Source organism: Carcharodon carcharias, chromosome 20, assembly GCF_017639515.1.
Source record: "Carcharodon carcharias isolate sCarCar2 chromosome 20, sCarCar2.pri, whole genome shotgun sequence".
Lineage (NCBI taxonomy): Eukaryota > Metazoa > Chordata > Chondrichthyes > Lamniformes > Lamnidae > Carcharodon > Carcharodon carcharias.
This window is the reverse complement of record NC_054486.1, coordinates 106,678,609-106,698,508: the sequence shown is the minus strand read 5'-3', so window position 1 is coordinate 106,698,508 and position 19,900 is coordinate 106,678,609. Positions and strand designations below refer to the sequence as shown.

Here is a 19,900-nt window from a genome sequence, read left to right as displayed (position 1 = left end):
TCTATCTGAACCCCACTTAGATGCCCTCTTCCCCCCTATCCTTTGATTCCTCTAGTTCCCAACGCTGTGTCATTGTTTGTCTTAAACATACTCAATGACTGAGCTTCCAGAGTCCTCCAGGATAGAGAATTCCAAAGATTCACAATCCTCTGAGAGAAGAAACTTCAAACCCAAACCCTAATCCTAAGCCTAACCCTCATCTCAGTCCTAAATAGCTAGCCGCTTACCCTGAGATGATCATCCCTGGTTCTGGACTCTCCAGCCGAGGGAAACAGCCTCTCATCATCAGCCTGTCAAGCCTGCTAAGAGTTTTATCTGTTTGAACTGAGTGACAGGGATGGCTTGAGGGGCCGTTTGGCCTGACTCCTGTTTCCGATCCAAGTCTTCTAACCGAAGAGAAGTCGATCGATGCTGTCGATTCACCTAATGTAACCTGTGTGTTTCAGGTTGAGATCGATGAATGCACAGTTGAAGGAGGAGTACGATGGGCTGCAGACCCACACCAAGGAGTGCAAGAGCGCCCTGAACACCACAGAACTGGAACTGGCGAGGTGGCAAGCTGAGTACCACAGCTTAAAGGAGCAGAATCAAACCCTGGACATCTCACACACCAAACTGGACAATCACTGTGAGGTACTGGTGGAAGCTTAAAAATAAATGGCTGGATAAGGGTTCCTTGTCTCCAGACAGCTTTTATTAACGTGTAAGCTTTAAGGTCATTCAAAACCCTGTTACCTGTGCCCTTACGCACACTAATTCCCATTAATCCACCACCCCTGTACTTGCTGACCTACACTGGCTCCCGGTCTAGCAATGCCTCATGCTAAAATTCTCATCCTTGTTGTAATATCCTTTCCTACCCTCACCACCCCCCCTCCCTATCTCTGTGGCCTCTCCCACCCATAACTCTTGTAGTTGGAGCCACTGTTGCTCCTAACCTATTGTTGCCATTAGGTCATCTCGGAGCATGTTGCCTGTCTTACTCTTAGCAAGAGATCTGGCTGGAGGCAAAGAGCCTTTTTCAAAGTAACTTTTATTTACACACTCAACTGTCTACCGGATGACAGATCCACTGCTCCTCTCTCAGATTCTCCTCATTCTCTACTGAGTCACATTGTTATTACAAAGCTCCTTACGCACATGCTCAGCAGGTATTGTTAGGGTTAACCCTTTACCCTACAAAAACCCTACGAGATCTTTGTGCTCCTCCAATCCTGGCCTGTTGAGCATCCCCAGTTCTAATCGCTCTACCACTGGCTTTGGAATTCCCTCCCTACACCTCTCCACCTCTATCTCTCGTCTTCTAATACGCACCTTAAATTCTCGACCAAACTATGGTTATCTGTCCCAATATTTCCTTATGTGGCTGGGTGTCAAATTTCGTGATTTATAAGTCTCCTGTGAAGCACCTTGGAATGTTTTACTATGTTAAAGGTACTCTATGATTATAAGTTGCAGTTTCAAGGAAAACACTACGATATAAATTAGTTTCTTTGAAATTTGGCACTATGTAATTTTAGTAACAAACACATGGAGTGCCCTTTGAAATCGCCCATTTAGGGTAACCAGGTTAAAACTACAAGAGGGGAGATAGGAGACCCCTACAAACCGATGAATAAATGTCCTTGTTCGTCCTTTGAGGTGCAGTTGACCATGTTCATCATCCAGGATGTTGGGTACGTAGGTGGGTACGTAGGTGACTGCTAAGGCCGATCTGTGCCCGGAAGGTTCTGCTGCAGATAGGACAGTGTTACCCGTAGCATGTGGCTTCAACAGCAACAACAACAACTCAACATTTATATAGCGCCTTTAAAGCAGTAAAACCTCCCTTGTGTTGGGTCTCGCAGGGGTGAGTGAGGTTAAAACTACCCCCTGCAATCTCAATTCATGTTTCGCTCAAGAGCTACAGTCAGCAATGTCGCAAGACGCAGTGATCCGCGTCTGTGATTCCTTCCCACCCTGCGCCATTTATAGGGAGATGGAGGGAGAGTTGCAATTAAGATGCACAGTTCAGTGGAGTTTGTCGCTTTCTGCATGGAAGCTACAATAACATTGCTGTCACTTGCCCGCTTTTCATGTTCTCCAACAAAAAGGGGAGGCAACAGCTTTGAATGCTGGTTCACTCAATGTCCCAAAGCAGGCGGGGGGGGTACCTTTAACACTTGGGCACATCGGGGGCTGAGCTCAGAGACCCCGGTTAAAAACAAGACAAGAAGCACCTGAACCTTAAACCAAGCTCTGGAAACACCGTCAGTAGCAGCTTCCTTCATCTTTTCTCAGAATCGAGATTCCTGATGCCTAATTTCCCACCTCTACACACCCATGGTGAGCTGTCATTCCTTCTTTATTACAATCATATGGATCAAGAAGAGGCCATTTGGCCCTTTGTACCTGGGCCAGCTCTTTGAACAATTAGTCTCACTTCCCCTGCGCTTCCCCCATTGCCCTGCAAATGTTCCCTTTCAAAACATAAGGTCATAAGAAGTGGGAGCTGGAGTAGACCATTCGGCCCCTCAAGCCTGCCCTGCCATTCAGTAAGAGCTTGGCTGATCTGGTTATGGTCTTAACTCCACTTTCCTGCCTGTTCCCCATAACCCTCGACTCCCTTTTCAACCAAGAGTCTGTCTAACTCAGCCTTGAATAAATTCAATGACCCAGCCCCACTGCTCACTGGGGAAGAGAATTCTAAAGAGTAATAATCCTCAGAGAGAAGAAATTCCTCTTCATCTCTGTCTTAAATGGGGGACCCGTTATTTTTAAACTGTACCCCCTGTTCTAAATTCTCCCTCTAGGGGAAACATCCTCTCAGCATCCATCCTATCCAACCCCCTCAGAATTTTATGTGTTTTAATAAAATTACCTCTCATTCTTCTAAACTCCAATGAGTACAGGCCCAACTTGCTCAACCTTTCCTCATAAGACAAACCCTTTCATCCCAGGAATCAACCTAGTGAACCTTCTCTGAGCTGCTTCCAATGCAAGTATATCCCTCCTTAAGGAAGGGGACCAAAACTGTACACGGTACTCCAGGTGAGGTCTCACTGATGCCCTGCAATACCCTACTTTTACGCTCCATCCCCCTTGCAATAAAGGCCAACATTCAAATATGTATCCAATTCCCTTTTGCAAGTTATTATTGAGTCTGCTTCCGCTACACTTTTAGGCAGCGCCTTCCAGATCGTAACAACTCAACTGCATTTAAAATATAAAATCTCCTCATCTTAACTTTGTTCCCTCTGGTTACCGACCCTCCTGCCAGTGGAAACAGTTTCTCCCTATTTACTCTATCAAAATGACTCATAATATTGATCACCTCTATTGAATCTCCCTTAACCTTCTTTGCTGAAAGGAGAATAATCCCAGTTTCTCCAATCTCTCCACGTAACTGGACTTCTTCATCCTGGTACCATTCCAGTAAATCTCCTCTGTCTTTTTCTCAAAATTATCTTCGGATCGGAGCTAGGAACAGTTCAAAAATCCATGTGAGATTTACGCATTAAATCATCCCTATAGTGTTGCCTATACAGTCTTTATTGTGCAGCAATGGGTGGATTGGGAAAACGCATTGTAAGAGTTATAAAGAATTATTGTTTAGAACATACAGCACAGAAACCGGCCATTTGGCCAACTGGTCTCTGCTAGTGTTTATGCTCCGTAATACTCCTCCCACCCCTGTTTCATTTCTTCTGTTCTTTTCCCCCTCATATTATCCATATTGCTGAAAAGAAAGACATGTTGCTGAAGCTTTTCAGCTCGCACTCATCAGGACAAATGCAGCAATGCCAAATTTCAAACGGTCACAACAATTTATACTGCAGGAGCATGGGATACTGATTGGTTGGCAAAACAACTCTGATTGGCTGAGGTGTTGCCATGGGGAAAGCAATGGGAAGCTATAGGCCCCCCCAAGCTCCTGGGTGGTTCAAAACGAGCTCAATGCTTGAACATATTCCTTTTCTCCTGCAGTATAAATTGTTGTGATCGATTGAAATTTGGCAGTCTTGTGTTTGTCCTGACGAGTGCAAGACGAAAAACTACGGCAGTGCGTCTCTTTTCAGCAGTCATTAAGTTCTGTGCCATCAATCCAGCCTGCTCCTCCTTGAATGTATCAATGCAATTCACCTCAACCACTCTGCAAGCTCCAAATTCTCATTTCTCTCCGGTGTCCTTAAGCGTCTGCTACTGTTCGTCCTTCAAAGCCATTTGCGCGCTCAGTGGAAATGACCCCCCCCCCCCCCCAACTGATGATCCTCACTCTTCCTCTTTGTGTTTCTCTTTCACGAAAGCTTCTGACCCAGCTGAAGGGAAACTTGGAGGAAGAGAACCATTATTTGCTGAGTCAAGTTCAGGTGCTGAATCAGCAGAACCAAAACCTCCTCGAGCAGTCCATGGAGAGCAAGGAACACTACCACGAGGAACAGAAGCGGTATATGTGAGTGAAGGGCTGCTTTAGCCAATGGACAACAGTGATGGCCCTTCTGCCCATCCCTTCTGTGCTAGATTACAATTGCACAGGCTCTGTGCTGCTTTCTTCAAGCATTTGTTCTTCAAGGGCTTGACAGGGGAGATGCCAAGAGACTGTTTCCCCGGCCAGATAGTTTGGGACTAGGGATCATAGTCTCAGGATGAGGAGTCGGCCACTTAGAACTGACGCAAGGAGAAATTACTTCACTGAGAGGATTTTTGGATTATCCTACCCCAGAGCACTGTCAATACTTAGTTGTTCAATATGCCCAAGACTGAGTTTGATAAATCTAAGGGAATCGAGGGATTTGGGATACGGTGAGACTTTGGAGTTGTTGTAGGACACCAGCCATTACTGAATGGAAGAGCAGGCTCGAGGGGTCATATGACCTACTTCTGTTCCCAATTCTTATGTTCTGTTTGCGTGTCATGAGAGTCACCATCTTGGAATTGGTAATGAACCATTTGAGTTATTTCATTCCACAATATTGGGTTTCACTGGCTTCCTATAAGCTCATCTCAAACATATCTGTACTAAGATCAAGTTGAATTTTGTCTCATGATTTTTTCTCTGGATTTAACTCTTTGTCAGGTTCATTTCCGAGTCCCCTGTGTTTGAATTGGGATTTAACGTTGGGATGTTAGTCATCCACAATGAAGGAGGAGAGGAGGGTCCTTCAAAGTCAAGTCAGTGACCTCGGCTGACACATTGAAACATACTAGATACAAGGGGCTAGACAGGTTAAGCATGGAGCGATTGCTTCTCCCAGCTGAAAAATCTAGAACATGAGGACTCAGTCTTGGGGTCCATCATTTAGAGCTGAGATGTGGAGATATTTCTTCATAGAATCATAGAATGTACAGCACAGAAGATGTCCATTCAGCCTATCAAGTCTATGCTGGCTCTTTCAAAGAACTATTCAATTAATCACACTCCTTCACTCTTTTCCCCATCTAATTACTTCATTAACTAATAGCCGGCTTGGTTGTGAACCTTTGAAATTCCCCATCCCAGAGACTTGTGGATGCTCAATTGTTGAATATATTTGAGGCTGGGATGGACAGGTTTTTGATGTCTCAGGAAATTAAGGGATATGGGAAAGGGTAGGAAAGCGGAGTTGAGGCAGAAGATCAGCCCTGATCATATTGAATGGTGGAGCAGGCTTGGTCTGCACCTGCTCTTATTTCTTATGTTCTTGTGTGAGACAGCCCAGTGATACAATGCGTAGAAACACCCTCACCTCCAATTTCCTATCAGCTGTTCCCTGACTGGCGCTGGGTAAACATCCCGGGATTCCTGACCTCATAATAGTGTGAGAGCAGTTTCACCACTTGGAGGGCAGTGGGTTCAAGAAAGTGTCTCAGGGCAGCTGGGGGTGGGCGGTAATTGTCGACCTTGCCAGCGATGCCCACATCCCAAGAACGAATAAAAGAAAATTTGTATGAATGGAGCCTCATTCATGTCAGACACATAACCTTCAGGAATCCAGTTCTGATCAGGCTTTTTGCATTCCTTTCCTTTCTTAGAGATAAGTTAAATTCCCTTCGAAGGCAAAAAGAGAAATTGGAAGAGAAAATAATGGACCAGTACAAATTCTATGAACCAACCCAGAAAAGGTACTATCTCTTATTTTGCAAGTTAAATTTGCATTGAAATAACTTCTGGTTAACTGCATATATCACTTGTAATGTTTCACTCACTGCCTCTAATTCAGAAGGGACAATCAAAACCATCTTGTGTATAAAGTGATCACTGACTTGTGCTAGCCCTACACAAAGAATAACATAGATTGTACCGTCATCCAGACTCGAAACGTTAACTCTGCTTCTCTCTCCACAGTTGCTGTCAGACCTGCTGAGTTTTTCCAGCGTTTTCTGTTTTTATTTTGTCTATTCTGGTGTTTATATTCCATGTGAGCCTCCTCCCAGTCTACTTCTTCAAACTCTGTCAATCTATCATTCTCTTCCTTTTCTCCCTTATCTTTTTATCTACCTTAAATTAATCTCTGCTATTCACCTCAATTACCCCATGTGGTAACAAGTTCAATACCCTAACCCACTGTTAGGTAAGTAAATTGCACCTGAATTACTTGTTGGATTTATTAGAGACAACCTTATATTTATGGCAAAAGCAAAAAAACTGCGAATGCTGGAAATCCAAAACAGAAACAAAATTACCTGGAAAAACTCAGCAGGTATGACAGCATCTGCAGAGAGGAACACAGTTAACATTTTGAGTCCGTATGACTGTTCAACAGAACTAAGGAAAAATAGAGAAGAGGTGAAATATAAACTGGTTTAAGGTGGGGTGGGACAGGTAGAGCTAGATAGAGGGCTGGTGATAGGTGGAGATAACCAAAAGATGTCACAGACAAAAGGACAAAGAGGTGTTGAAGCTGTTGATATTATCTAAGGATTGTGATAATAAAGGTACAGATAGCCCTAGTGGGGGTGGGGTGGAGGGAAGGGATCGAAGTAGGCTAAAAGGCAAAGATAAAAAAAATGGATGAAAATACATTTAAAAATAATAGAAATAGGTGGGAAAAGAAAAATCTACATAAATATTTGGAAAAAGGGGGGATCGGAAAGGGGGTGGGGATGGAGGAGAAAGTTCATGATCTAAAATTGTTGAACTCAATATTCAGTCCGGAAGGCTGTAAAGTGCCTAGTCAGAAGATGAGGTGCTGTTCCTCCAGTTTGCGTTGAGCTTCACTGGAACAACGCAGCAGGCCAAGGACAGACATGTGGACATGAGAGCAGGGTGGAGTGTTGAAATGGCAAGCGACAGGGAGGTCTGGGTCATGCTTGCGGACAGACCGAAGGTGTTCCGCAAGGCGGTCCCCAGTCTGCGTTTGGTCTCTCCAATGCCATTTCGACACTCCACCCTGCTCTCATGCCCACATGTCCATCCTTGGCCTGTTGCAATGTTCCAGTGAAGCTCAACACAAACTGGAGGAACAGCACCTCATCTTCTGACCATGCACTTTACAGCCTTCCGGACTGAATATTGAGTTCAACAATTTTAGATCATGAACTCTTTCCTCCATCCCCACCCCCTTTCCAATCCCCCTTTTTTCCAATAATTTATATAGATTTTTCTTTTCTCACCTATTTCCATTATTTTTAAATGTATTTCCATCCATTGTTTTATCTCTACCTTTTAGCCTATTTCGATCCCTTCCACCCCCACCAGGGCTATCTGTACCTTTTATTATCACATTCTTTAGATAATATCAACAGCTTCAACACCTCTTTGTCCTTTTGTCTATGACATCTTTTGGTTATCTCCACCTATCACTGGCCCTCTATCCAGCTCTACCTGTCCCACCCCCCCTTAAACCAGCTTATATTTCCTATTTTTCCTTAGTTCTGTTGAAGAGTCATACGGACTCGAAATGTTAACTGTGTTCCTCTCCGCAGATGCTGTCAGACCTGCTGAGTTTTTCCAGGTAATTTTGTTTTTGTCTTATATTTATGGCCCCTAGTTTTGAATCCCCTGCAAGTGGAAATATTTTCTCTACTTACATACCCTGTCAAACCCCTCAGTAATTTTAAAGACCTTTATTAGGTCAGCCCTCAGCCTTGACTTTTCTTGAGCAAAGAGCAGCAGCCTGTTTAGTTTTCCCTGATAGCTGTTCTCTGTTCTGGTGTCACTCTTATTAGTTTCTCCTGCACTTCCTCTAGTGCTTTTGTTTAAGATGCGAAAAGGGAACTCGGCACAGCTTCACATGAAAACAACTCCCGTTCTGCCCATTGCTTGGCTGCGAATAGACCTTATTGATTCTATGGGGAAGTCACAATCCCGTAGCAGGAGCAGTGCACCATTCACACTCTGTGTACAGTGGGCTAAAGCTAAAACAACCTTTCTGCTGGCCTTGAAAAATATCTCACACTTGTGACAAAGCTTTTTGACAATGTCGCTGAAACATTGCCTGTATGCTTGATGAGTTCTTTGAAGGATAAATTAGTCCAAGTATTTTACAGCACAGTCTCAGCCCACCAGCTCCACAATGGAGTTTATGCTCCACATGATTTTTGTACTTTGTCTGACCCCCATCGGCATAACCTTCCAATTTTTTCTGCATTTATCCCCTGCTTCCTCTATGCTATTTACCTCAAGCATTCCTTGTGGTAGCGAGTTCCACATTCTGTTCACTCCCTAGTTAAAGAGATTTCTTCTGAATTCCTTATTGGTTTTATCAATAGCAATCTTATATTTATGGTCCTGACTTCTACTTTTCCAGGAAGTCTATGCTTCCCCTACCAAACCCTTTAATCACCTTGAACACTCATTATTCCTCGGTTTTCTCTTCTCTGTAAAAAAAAAAAGCACCAGCTTCTGAAATCTTTCCGGATAGCTATAACCCATCAGTTCTTCAATCTGTTAAATAAATGCTTTCTGCAGAGTCTCTATATCCTTTTTCTTATAATATGGAGACCAGAGCTGTTCAGGGTACTCTGTATGGTCTAACCTAAGTTCTACACATGTTTAAGTTAACTTCAGTGCCTTTCAATTCTGTGCCTGTAGAATTTAACTCCACTGCTTTGCTTGCTTTTTTACAGCCTTATTAATTTTTGTCACCACTTTTTGGTACCTCAGCCCCCCAGATTCCTTCTTTCCTATACCCCAAGCAAGTGGGCTGCTTTGTCCTAGATAGTGCTGAGGTCTTGAGCGTTGTTGGAGCTGCACTCATCTCATACTTGTTTTGATAGAGATGTTCAAAATTATGAAGGGCCTGGACAGAGCAGATAGGGAGAAACTGTTCCCAATCCTGGACAGAGCAGATCGCGAACTAGAGGGCACAGACTTAAAGGGATTGGCAAAAGCGATATAAGAAAAAGCTTGCTCACGCGGTTAAGGTTTGGGATGCACTGCTGGAGAGTGTGGGGGAGGCAGATCTAATTGGAGCATTCAAAGGGGAATTTAGACTGTTATCTGAAACGGAGGAATGTGTTGGATTATGGAGCGAAGGCAGGAGAATTACTCATTCAGAGACGATGGGCCGAATGGCCTCCCCCTGCGCTATAACAATTCTGTGATTCTGGAAATACTCATTTTCCAAGGAGCATGTGTCCGTGATTTTCTTGCCACAATGGATTACTTTGCATTTATTCTTATTTATCTTCATTTGCCAATTAACTTTAAGAATGTTCTTTTTAAACATCTTCCTGTATTTTCTGCTCTTTACTAATCACACCTCCCAATTTGGTGTTGTATGCAAATTTCCAAATTGTACTTCCTATGCTGAGCCCAAATCATTAATGTAAATGGTGGTCCCAGCACCCCCTCTGATGTATGACCTGTCCTTCCCTAGTTTGTGCCATTGGTTCTTGATTTAGCCCGACTTGGTGTTGCCCCTATCATGGTCCAAAATACTCTAAGCACTCTACCTACTATCAACATGAAATTAGCTAGCCTATTATTACCTGTCTGATCCCATCCCTGTTCTGAATCGGAGGTGGGATAAACGAGGCACTTACAGATCAGTTAGTGTCGTATTCACCGTAACCAAGGTCTCTTGCAGAATTCACATATTTTCAAAGACTTTTTGGACAATTATGGTTACTATCCCTGCCATCTCATCATTAAGCTCTTCCCAACAAACCAAATGGGCCCGGCAACTTGGCAATTTTAATAACCCTCATTAGCCCTTTTAATGTTTCCTTTTTAGCTGATTAACAGACTTGCATTTATATAGAACAAAAACAGAATTACCTGGAAAAACTCAGCAGGTCTGGCAGCATCGGCCGAGAAGAAAAGAGTTGACGTTTCGAGTCCTCATGACCCTTGAACAGAAGGAGTGAACCTAAAGAGAGGGGTGAAATATAAGTTGGTTTAAGGTGGGGGAGGGGGGGGCGGTTGGGTGGGGGGAGAGAAGTGGAGGTGGGGGGTGTGGTTGTAGGGACAAGCAAGCAGTGATAGGAGCAGATAATCAAAAGATGTCACGGACAAAAGAACACAGGCGTTGAAGGTGGTGATATTATCTAAACGAATGTGCTAATTAAGAATGGATGGTAGGGCATACAAGGTACAGCTCTAGTGGGGGTGGGGGTGGAAAGGCTAGCAGGGCATAAAAGATTTAAAAATAATGGAAATAGGTGGGAAAAGAGAAATCTATATAAATTATTGGAAAAAACAAAAGGAAGGGGGAAGAAACGGAAAGGGGGTGGGGATGGAGGGGGGAGTTCAAGATCTAAAGTTGTTGAATTCAGTATTCAGTCCGGAAGGCTGTAAAGTGCCTAGTCGGAAGATGAGGTGCTGTTCCTCCAGTTTGCATTGGGCTTCACTGGAACAATGCAGCAAGCCAAGGATAGACATGTGGGCAAGAGAGCAGGGTGGAGTGTTAAAATGGCAAGCGACAGGGAGGTTTGGGTCATTCTTGCGGACCCTTCACCCCGCCTGGCGGCATTCCATAGGGATCGTTCCCTCCGGGACACCCTGGTCCACTCCTCCATCACCCCCTACTCCTCAATCCCCACCTATGGCACCACCCCATGCCCACGCAAAAGATGCAACACTGGCCCCTTCACTTCCTCTCTCCTCACCGTCCAAGGGCCCAAACACTCCTTTCAAGTGAAGCAGCATTTCACTTGCATTTCCCCCAACTTAGTCTACTGCATTCATTGCTCCCAATGTGGTCTCCTCTACATTGGAGAGACCAAACCTAAACTGGGCGACCGCTTTGCAGAACACCTGCGGTCTGTCCGCAAGAATGACCCAAACCTTACCTTCTGACTCCCCAGAGCCTGTCCACCATCCACAAGGCATAAGTCAGGAGTGTGATGAAATACTCCCCACTTGTCTGGATGAGTGCAGCTTCCACAACACTCAAGAAGCTCAACACCATCCAGGAGAAAGCAACCCGCTTGATAGGCACCCGATCCACCACCTTCAACATTCTCTCCCACCACCAACACACAGCAACAGCAGTGTGCACCATCTACAAGGTGCACTGCAGCAGCTCACCCAGGCTCCTTTGACCTGAGACCTCTATCTAGAAAGACAGGGGCAGCAGATACATGGGAACACCTGGAAGTTTTCTTTCACACCATTCACCATCCTGACTTGAAAATATATCGCCGTTCCTTCATTGTTGCTGGGTCAAAATCCTAGAACTCCTCCCCTAACAGCGCTGTGGGTGTACCTACACCACACGGACTGCAGCGGTTCAAGAAGATGGTTCACCACTACCGCCTTAAGGGAAATGAGGGATGGGTTATAAATATTGGTAGATCCTGTGAACTGATAAATTAAAAAGAAAGATGCACTTTTCAAGTTGTGAATGTCATTCAAAATGTTAATTGTTCTTTGTTGCAGGAAGAGTAACTGGGTGGCTGCGAAAGCCCTCGCAAAGTTCATGAAACCCAAGAAGGACAGTGCCAAGGAACGTCTGAAATTCGTTGCTGAGAGCCAGGCTCACCAGCCAGAGGTGACAGAAGTGACAGTGGCTCCAGCTCCTTCTCGGGCACATAGAGCAAGTCTCGACAACTCCTCGCTGGGATCTGTCTCGCTAGAGGAAAACGGACTGAGTCCAACCAGTAAAGGTAAAGGCAGCTGAGGGAAGTCAGTGTTTACACTGGGTCTGATTCAAAGCACTCTGGCCAGGTGAATTGGCCAGACCCAGAGGTCGTTGTCCTCTCTCTGTTTCACTGGCTTGTGCGCACTTGCCTTTCAAACTATTTGGATTGTGCATTTGTTCGAGTTCCCGAAATTCCAAGGACGAGCCAATCAATTGAGGCAGTGTGTGATCCATGATCCTATTGGTCACCTTCAGTTCAGTTTTGGCTGCCCATTGGACTTTATGTTTTGATTTGTTCTTGGAATTTGTTCTTGGAATGTGGTCTGTCCCCCAGGGCATTAAGAGTCAGTTGTGTAATGTGAAGACCAAGTGGGGGATGTGCAAAGATTCACTTTCCAGAAGAAAATGAACCAAATAGTTGAATTTTTCTGATATTCTGGTAACTCTCATGGTGATTTTTGTCCGATGGGTTAATTATTGGGTTGATGGTCATGGAGCAGTCGCTGGGCGGCCGGATTCTGTGCAGAATGTCGGACAGACGAATAGAGTGTAGGATGGGGGTTGGGGCGGGGGGGACACAGCGGTGCTCTCTTGTTTCAGCAGGTCCTGTAGAACCTCCTTAGTGAAGGATTGATGGCCAAGAATCAGTCTACAGTGGGTTGTGAGGTGCTATGCTAGATCAGTTTCTGAGCCGTGACTAACTGAGGGAGTCACGGTCAGCACAGAGCTCATTGCTAAGAATGGGTCTTCAAGGAGCAAGGCAATGCAAGTGGTAGATTGAGAGAGGGATCACCAAACTCTTAGGGTAGCCCTAACTTGGAAGTGCTTAGTCATGTATGATCCGACGTCATTTCACATGCTGCTGTTTTAATGAACAGCGCCTCGATTCTGAAAGCTGGCTCATGGTTTCCTGACTGTTCGCTTTAAGGATGGTGGCGTGTTACAGATCACTTGGGGAGCCCAGATTGCTTGGGCAACACGCACTTTCACATGTATGTTGCAGTCTGGCGTGTGTTGGAAGGATTTGCAAGCTGATATTCCAACCGTTGAGCCATGATACAAATGCACCTTCCTTGGTCATCAAGTCCTAGGGCTGAATCCCGCCCCCCCCCCCCGCCCCCCCGTCAGAGGGGAAGTTGATGGGAGGGCGCGTGCGGGCGCGCTTCTGATTGGTGCCCCCAATCCGGGGCACGGCGCCATTTTACATGGGCGGGCCAACTAAGCCCCACCCAGTGTGACATCCGCAGGGGAGCGCTGTGTCCTCCCTGTGCGGGCGGTGGGGGGGGGGGGATCCCTAAAATCGAGAGCACGCTCTTTCACGCATGCACACGACAGAGCGCACTCACCTCCCTGAGGCTAAGTGCAGCCTCAGGGAGATCGGCTCTACTTTCAACAATATTAAAAATAGAGGAAAAAAAAAGTCCCCTTACATGTCCCCCTCATGACAATGTCACATGAGTTGGGACATGTTCATAATTTCCATTATTTTACGTGTCGGCGAGCAGGCCCCGCCCCCTGCTCGCCAACGGTAAAATCCTACCCCTAGCGTGGGATGTGAGCTGACAGCTTGTGACCCAGAGGCAGGGACACTATCCACTGCGCCACAAGACCCCCTCGTCCCCTAGGTACAAAAGGTCAAAAGCCAGGAGGGAAGGTTGAACGTTTCTTACATCCTGAAACATTGACAAATGCCCAAATTTTAACCTTCTCTGTAATAATGCAAAGAGGAGCTAAGAAATACATTTCTTTTGAATGAATATTTTTGAATAATCTACACTGGTTTCTCTATTTTATTGCAAAAAATGATGAACTGAGTCTTGTTTTGCTTTCTATGGTGATTCTAACTTTGTGTGAAGTTATTGGTGGTGGGGAGTATTTTTCTTCACGCCGCATTTGTTTTAAAGTTTCACCTCTCCCCTTTTATTTTTTATCCTCTCTCTCTGCTCCCCCCCCGCCCCAATTCTTGGGGTGGCGTTTTCTTCTTCCTGACTCTCAATTAAAGTGTCCACACGGAAAAGGTTTGCATTTCTGAAGAGTAAGGGCAAAGAGAAGCTCAAGGCCAAACCGACACCGGATAACCAACACCGCCTGCTACCCTTGCGCCTGCGATTATGGTCGTCCAGTGACATGTCGGACTCGGCCAACGACTCGTCCCCTCAGCTCCCTGAGCCGGGAATCTCTCACTCCTCTGCCTCTCACCTCCCACCATCATCTCCGTCCGGCACATGGCGGAACCCTGTCGAGGCAGATCGCAAGCCTTAGATGGCCTTTTCCAGATTGTTACAATGTTGATTCCGATGCCAATCCCAAATTATCTAAACCAATTTAAAGTTAAATTTTTTTTAAAAAGAAAAAGAAATTGAGAGACTACACCTGAGACACCCGACGTTTTAATGCCGAGTGCTTTAAAAAGCAGATCCTTTTCCCCATCATTCATGACTGTGCAGCTGGCTTATAAAAAATACACAATTTGAGTCTCCAAACACTTCAATCGTAAGTAGTGATTAACGTCTGTGCTGCTACGCATTGCAACTGTGATTTTTTTTTTAAATTTTAATTTTTTTAAAGTTTAAATTTGAGCCATCCTCAAATTCATTGCGTTTCCAAAGCAAGTTTGGAAAACTTGTCAAATCCCAATAAAAGAACCGGGGTGGGACTTTTTACACCGATAGGTGCCTAAATTTGGCATTTTTACCAAACAGTGAAACCTGTATAAACGGACCCTCCCCATAAACAGACTGGGCAAATGGGACTGGTAAGCTTGCTCTACAGAGAGCCCAGCATGGACATGATGGTACCGAATGGTCTCCTTCTGTGCCATCATGACTCGTGTGACCTACAAAACACAGACCCCTGTTGAGAGATTGAAGTAACCTGCGTACGAGACACACTCCGGCAGCACCGATTACAAACCGTGGACAGCTCTCAATGCACCAAACAGAAAAGCAATGACAGGCCACGCATGTCCACGCAGGCTGTACGAAGGAAATGACTTTGGTGCAATGGGGAGCTCTTTACCAGCGCACACGGTGGCAGAGAAATGTCTCCATCTCTGGGGTAGAACGCTTGCCGGGTTCTGACCCAGGTTTAGGGTGAGTTTTCTCTGTCACTATGCTCGCTGGGCAAAGCGCTCCCCATTGTAACCAGACTTTCTACAGTACGTACAGGATCGTGTCGAAAGTAAGGCCGCCTGCAGACAGAAAAAAAGACAGCTGACACCATTCCCTAAAAGCTCTGTGACTTACAGGTTTCACTGAATGTAAGTATTTCAGCCTCAACACCAGGCTCCAGTTTAAATATTTGCTTTGAAGTGCTCAGCTGCAGTGCAATGAATGTTGCCCCTTAAAGCTGCCTGTCTTGTGGCCTCCAATCCCCAACCCCTTCAGCAGGCTGTGTGCGCGCCTCGGGTTTGACCCCATCTCCCTCGCCCATCCCATCAGTCTGCTGCTTTCATTGTGCCTTTCCGCGCTTTCTCTACTACCCCTCCTGTACAGCTTGCCTTTCATTTCACTAGATTCCCATGTCTCAGAGCAGCACTTAACCCCTTAATCCCACTCAGAGCAGCCTTTCACTCAGCGTTTAACCCCCTAGTCCCACTCAGAGCAGCCTTTCACTCAGCGCTTAACCCCCTAACCCCACTCAGAGCAGCCTTTCACTCAGCGCTTAACCCCCTAACCCCACTCAGAGCAGCCTTTCACTCAGCGTTTAACCCCCTAGTCCCACTCAGAGCAGCCTTTCACTCAGTGCTTAACCCCCTAACCCCACTCAGAGCAGCCTGTCACTCAGCGCTTAACCCCCTAACCCCACTCAGAGCAGCCTGTCGCTCAGAGTTTAACCCCCTAACCCCACTCAGAGCAGCCTGTCACTCAGCGTTTAACCCCCTAATACCACTCAGAGCAGCCTGTCGCTCAGCGTTTAACCCCCCAACCCCACTCAGAGCAGCCTGTCACTCAGCGTTTAACCCCCTAACCCCACTCAGAGCAGCCTGTCACTCAGTGTTTAACCCCCTAACCCCACTCAGAGCAGCCTGTCACTCAGCGTTTAACCCCCTAACCCCACTCAGAGCCGCCTATCACTCAGCGTTTAACCCCCTAACCCCACTCAGCTGGCTGGGAGAGAGTTTTAATGAAATGCTGCCAATCTCTTTGTTGCCTGCTTAACGTGTTCACCGAAGATTTCATGGTGTGACAGCGGTACTTGCGGATGGGACAGTTCTGTGTATCCTCTAGGGCCCAGCCAGTTTCAGATGCCCTTTTTCCAAAAGATCGTTCATGGGATGGGAGCATCACTGGCTGGGCTGTCATTTATTGCCCATCCCTGGTTTCCCCTGAGAAAGTGGAGATGATTGACCACCTTGAACCGCTGCACTCCATGGGGTGATGGTGCTCCCACAGCATCCACAGGGAGGGAGCTCCAAGAATTTAACTCATTTGTCCAAGTCAGGATGGTGTGCATGTGACCCGGAGAGGAACACGGGGGTGGTGATGTTCTCTCGCAGCTGCTACCCTCGTGTACTCCTTAGGATGGAGATAGTGAAGGTTTCAGGATACACTGAGCCCTCCAGCCCCTTTCTAGTAAAGGTTCAATATTCTGGGAGCTCCCCCGCTGAGTTCAGTGAGCAGCTCAAGGAGGTTCCCAGTTTCAAAGCGAGGCCTGTACTGAGACCATTCCTGTCAAGTTATCATTAGCGGGGCGGGGGGGGGGAATGTTGCAACCAGACAGGGAGGGACTGGACAAGATTCCCACTTCCGAGCTCTCCCCAGTGACTGCTGCTGAAGAATAGCGTGCAGTCATTGAAAGAGGACAAGAGTCAAGCCTTACTGTAACGCCTCCCCACACCCACGGTTAACCAGACTCATACCACCAATACTCATTGACTGAGGTCTTGTCTAAACAAATAGCTGCTTGAGAGAGAGTGACAAACAAACACCAGTGGAATTGTACAACAGTAAGTAGAAAGGAGATGCAAAGCTTATTTAGTAAGTGCTTGTCTTGTTAACTCTGCTCACAGCTTCCAGCCCTTGTGTTGTTCTGAGTATTGCTAATTGTGCGCAGTAGCTGAACTGGGCTCTGGAGGATTTTTATGTACGTTATATACTTTTTTAAATTGAAAGTGATTTAAACTCCAGGCATTATCTGATTGCAAGGATGGCGATTGTCTGTTTTAAGGTTTTATAAATCTGAATGTACTTCCTGTCACCTTTCCCAACCATATATTCTTACATCCATGTTTAAAATGGAACAATGTAAATGGTCACGTTGTAATTACACCCTCCTGCCACGGGAGGCAATATAGTGTGAGTTTACATGGGCCGTTCTTGTTATAAATGTGGTCATAGGAATTTGTAATGAGTAAACAGATATATATTAGACTATTAGATGCCTGCATGTTCTGATCTAACAATCCCACCTGATCTTTCACTCAAAGTTAACATTTTCTTGGAAGTGTTGCAGAAAGTGCCACTGAAACACCATGAGTTGAGTTTCCGTCTCACTATAAAATTTTTCAGCACGGTGAGAAATGTAGATAACTAAATGGCTATTTTTTTTAGCTGTATTAAATGAACACCAGTGGCTTATTTTTACCCTGTAGGCTAAGCTGCTGCCCATAGCAGTACCAGCAGGTGGTGCTGTATCCATTTTACCTGCTGAAATTTTTTTTAAAAACCTGCTTTGTGAAACAAACAGCCCAGGATTTCGAAAAGGTTAAGTGACATTCATCCACGTGTTGTTCCTTTTTCCCATCGTTTTAATGTTCTGTCCACTCTCACTGCAGCTTGCCAATGTGGATATTCTTCATGAGTGATTCCAGGCAGAGAATGCCAGCAAGCTATTCGACACACGGAGGCATCACCTCCAGACTGACCTTGTTCCCTCCGACCCTTCCAATGTGCATTTTCTAACCAGAATTACAAGAAACAAGCTGGCTGTTTATGTTTTCTCTCTTATATCTAATGGATATTGTGCTCAGTAATAGTGCCTTATCGGCATTTACATTGGTCAGTATCTCCTCACTAGACAATTCAGGAACACCCGTCTTTAGTACCATATATGGGAAAAAAGCTCATTCCAGTTTTTCTTTTGATGGTGTGATGGTTCTTACGAAGGCACAGACCCTTCTCAATTCACACCACTCCCTCTAGAGTCTCAGTCTCTCTCTCTCTCCTCTCTCTCCTCTCTCTCTCTCTCTCCTCTCTCTCTCTCTCATCTCTCTCTCTCCCTCATCTCTCTCTCTCTCCCAAAAACCAGCATTATACCACTTTGCCTCAGTAAACACTTTCAACATCCAACAATGGTCCAGTAAAGCCTCCTTAAAAATAGCTTTAAATTGTAAATATATACAGACTATGGATCTTGTAGCAACAAAGTCTGGAGCTCTAGTGATTTTACCCGTTTCTCTATCTCCTGCCCCCTCCCCCCAACTTCCCTTTGCTCCGTGCTATACAATAATCTGAATCCTTCCTCACCTCACCCATTGGATACAATGGCTTAGTGTTTATGTTACTGGACTAGTATTTAGAGAGCTGAACTAATAATCCAGTGAGACTGGTATATTGGTAATGTCACTGAACTCGTAACCCAGAGACCCAGGCTAATGATCTGGGATAAGAATTCAAATCCCACCACAGGCAGTTGGTGGAATTTAAACCCAATTCATAAAATCTTGAATTGGCAGCTGTTTTTTTTTTAAAAATTCATTTACAGGATGTGGGCTTTGCTGGCTGGGCCAGCATTTATTGCCCATCCCTGATTGCTCTTGTGAAGGTGGTGGTGAGCTACCTTCTCGAACCGCTGCAGTGTTTTAAAAACCTATCTTGTTGCTTTAAGGGGAAGGGAATCTGCCATCCTTACCTGGTCTGGCCTGGCCTACATGTGACTCCAGACCCACAGCAATGTGGCTGACTCCTAACTGCCGCTCTGAAGTAGGCTAGCGAGCCACTGGGTTCAAGGGCAATTAGGGAGGGGCAACAAATGCTGGCCTTGCCAACGATGCCCACACCCCATGGCACTTGGGGATTTTAAATTCAATCAATAAATAATTCTGGAATAAAAAATGAGTAATGGTGACCATGAAACTACCAGATTGCAGTAAAAGCCCATCTGGTTCACTAATGTCCTTTAGGGAAGGAAATCTGCCATCCTTACCCAGTTTGCCCTATATTTGACTCTGGACCCAACAGCAGTGTCAATTGACACTTGACTTCCCTTTGAAATGGCCCAGCAAGCAGTTACGGGATTGTGGGCATCACTGGCAATGCCAGCATTGCTGTGGGTCTGGAGTCACATGTAGGCCAGACCCGGTAAGGACGGCAGATTTCCTTCCCTAAAGGGCATGAGTGAACCAGATGGGTTTTTACAACAATCGATGCTAGCTTCATTAATTGAATTTAAATTTCCCACCAGCTGAAGTGATGGGATTGGAACCCATGTCCCCAGAACATTAGCCTGGGCCTCTGGATTACTAGCCCAATGACATTACCACTGTGCCACCATCGCCCCACTCCCCCACCCCCGCATTGAGATGGTCAAAGGCGCCTATGTCCCATGAATTAATTTGTAAAAAAAAACCATGCCCCCCTCTCTCTCTCCATCCAAGAACAGTGAAATGGAGAACATTGGCAGCCTGAGAGAGGAAACCGGGGCTTCTGGAACTGCACAAGGCCTCTCGGTATCCATAAAAGATGTTTCCGATTACAACCCTATGATCAGAATTGTGGCCGTTTGTAATTGGAGTTAGCAGTTCAGGTCAGACATGTTCGTGGAGATGTCATCACATGACTCCAACTGCCCCACCCCCCCACACTCGCACCATTGGTCACCCATTGTCAGGGCACCCTGCCTTCCAAGGGCCAATCAGATAGCAAGCAGACTCTTAACGTTAGCCAATTGGATGGCCCTTGGCTTTTGGTCCAGCA

The 19,900-nt window shown here is 45.7% G+C and overlaps 1 protein-coding gene across 1 annotated transcript in view; it reads left to right on the top strand.

Annotated features, from left to right (window-relative positions):
* ccdc88c (coiled-coil domain containing 88C) overlaps positions 1–19,900 on the top strand; it is a 236,155-nt gene that overhangs the window by 192,159 nt on the left and 24,096 nt on the right. The window contains exons 21-24 of the mRNA XM_041214940.1: positions 447–633; positions 4,287–4,432; positions 5,992–6,081; positions 11,783–12,009. Coding sequence (XP_041070874.1) covers positions 447–633; positions 4,287–4,432; positions 5,992–6,081; positions 11,783–12,009 — 650 coding nt within the window. The remainder of the gene's footprint in view (positions 1–446; positions 634–4,286; positions 4,433–5,991; positions 6,082–11,782; positions 12,010–19,900) is intronic.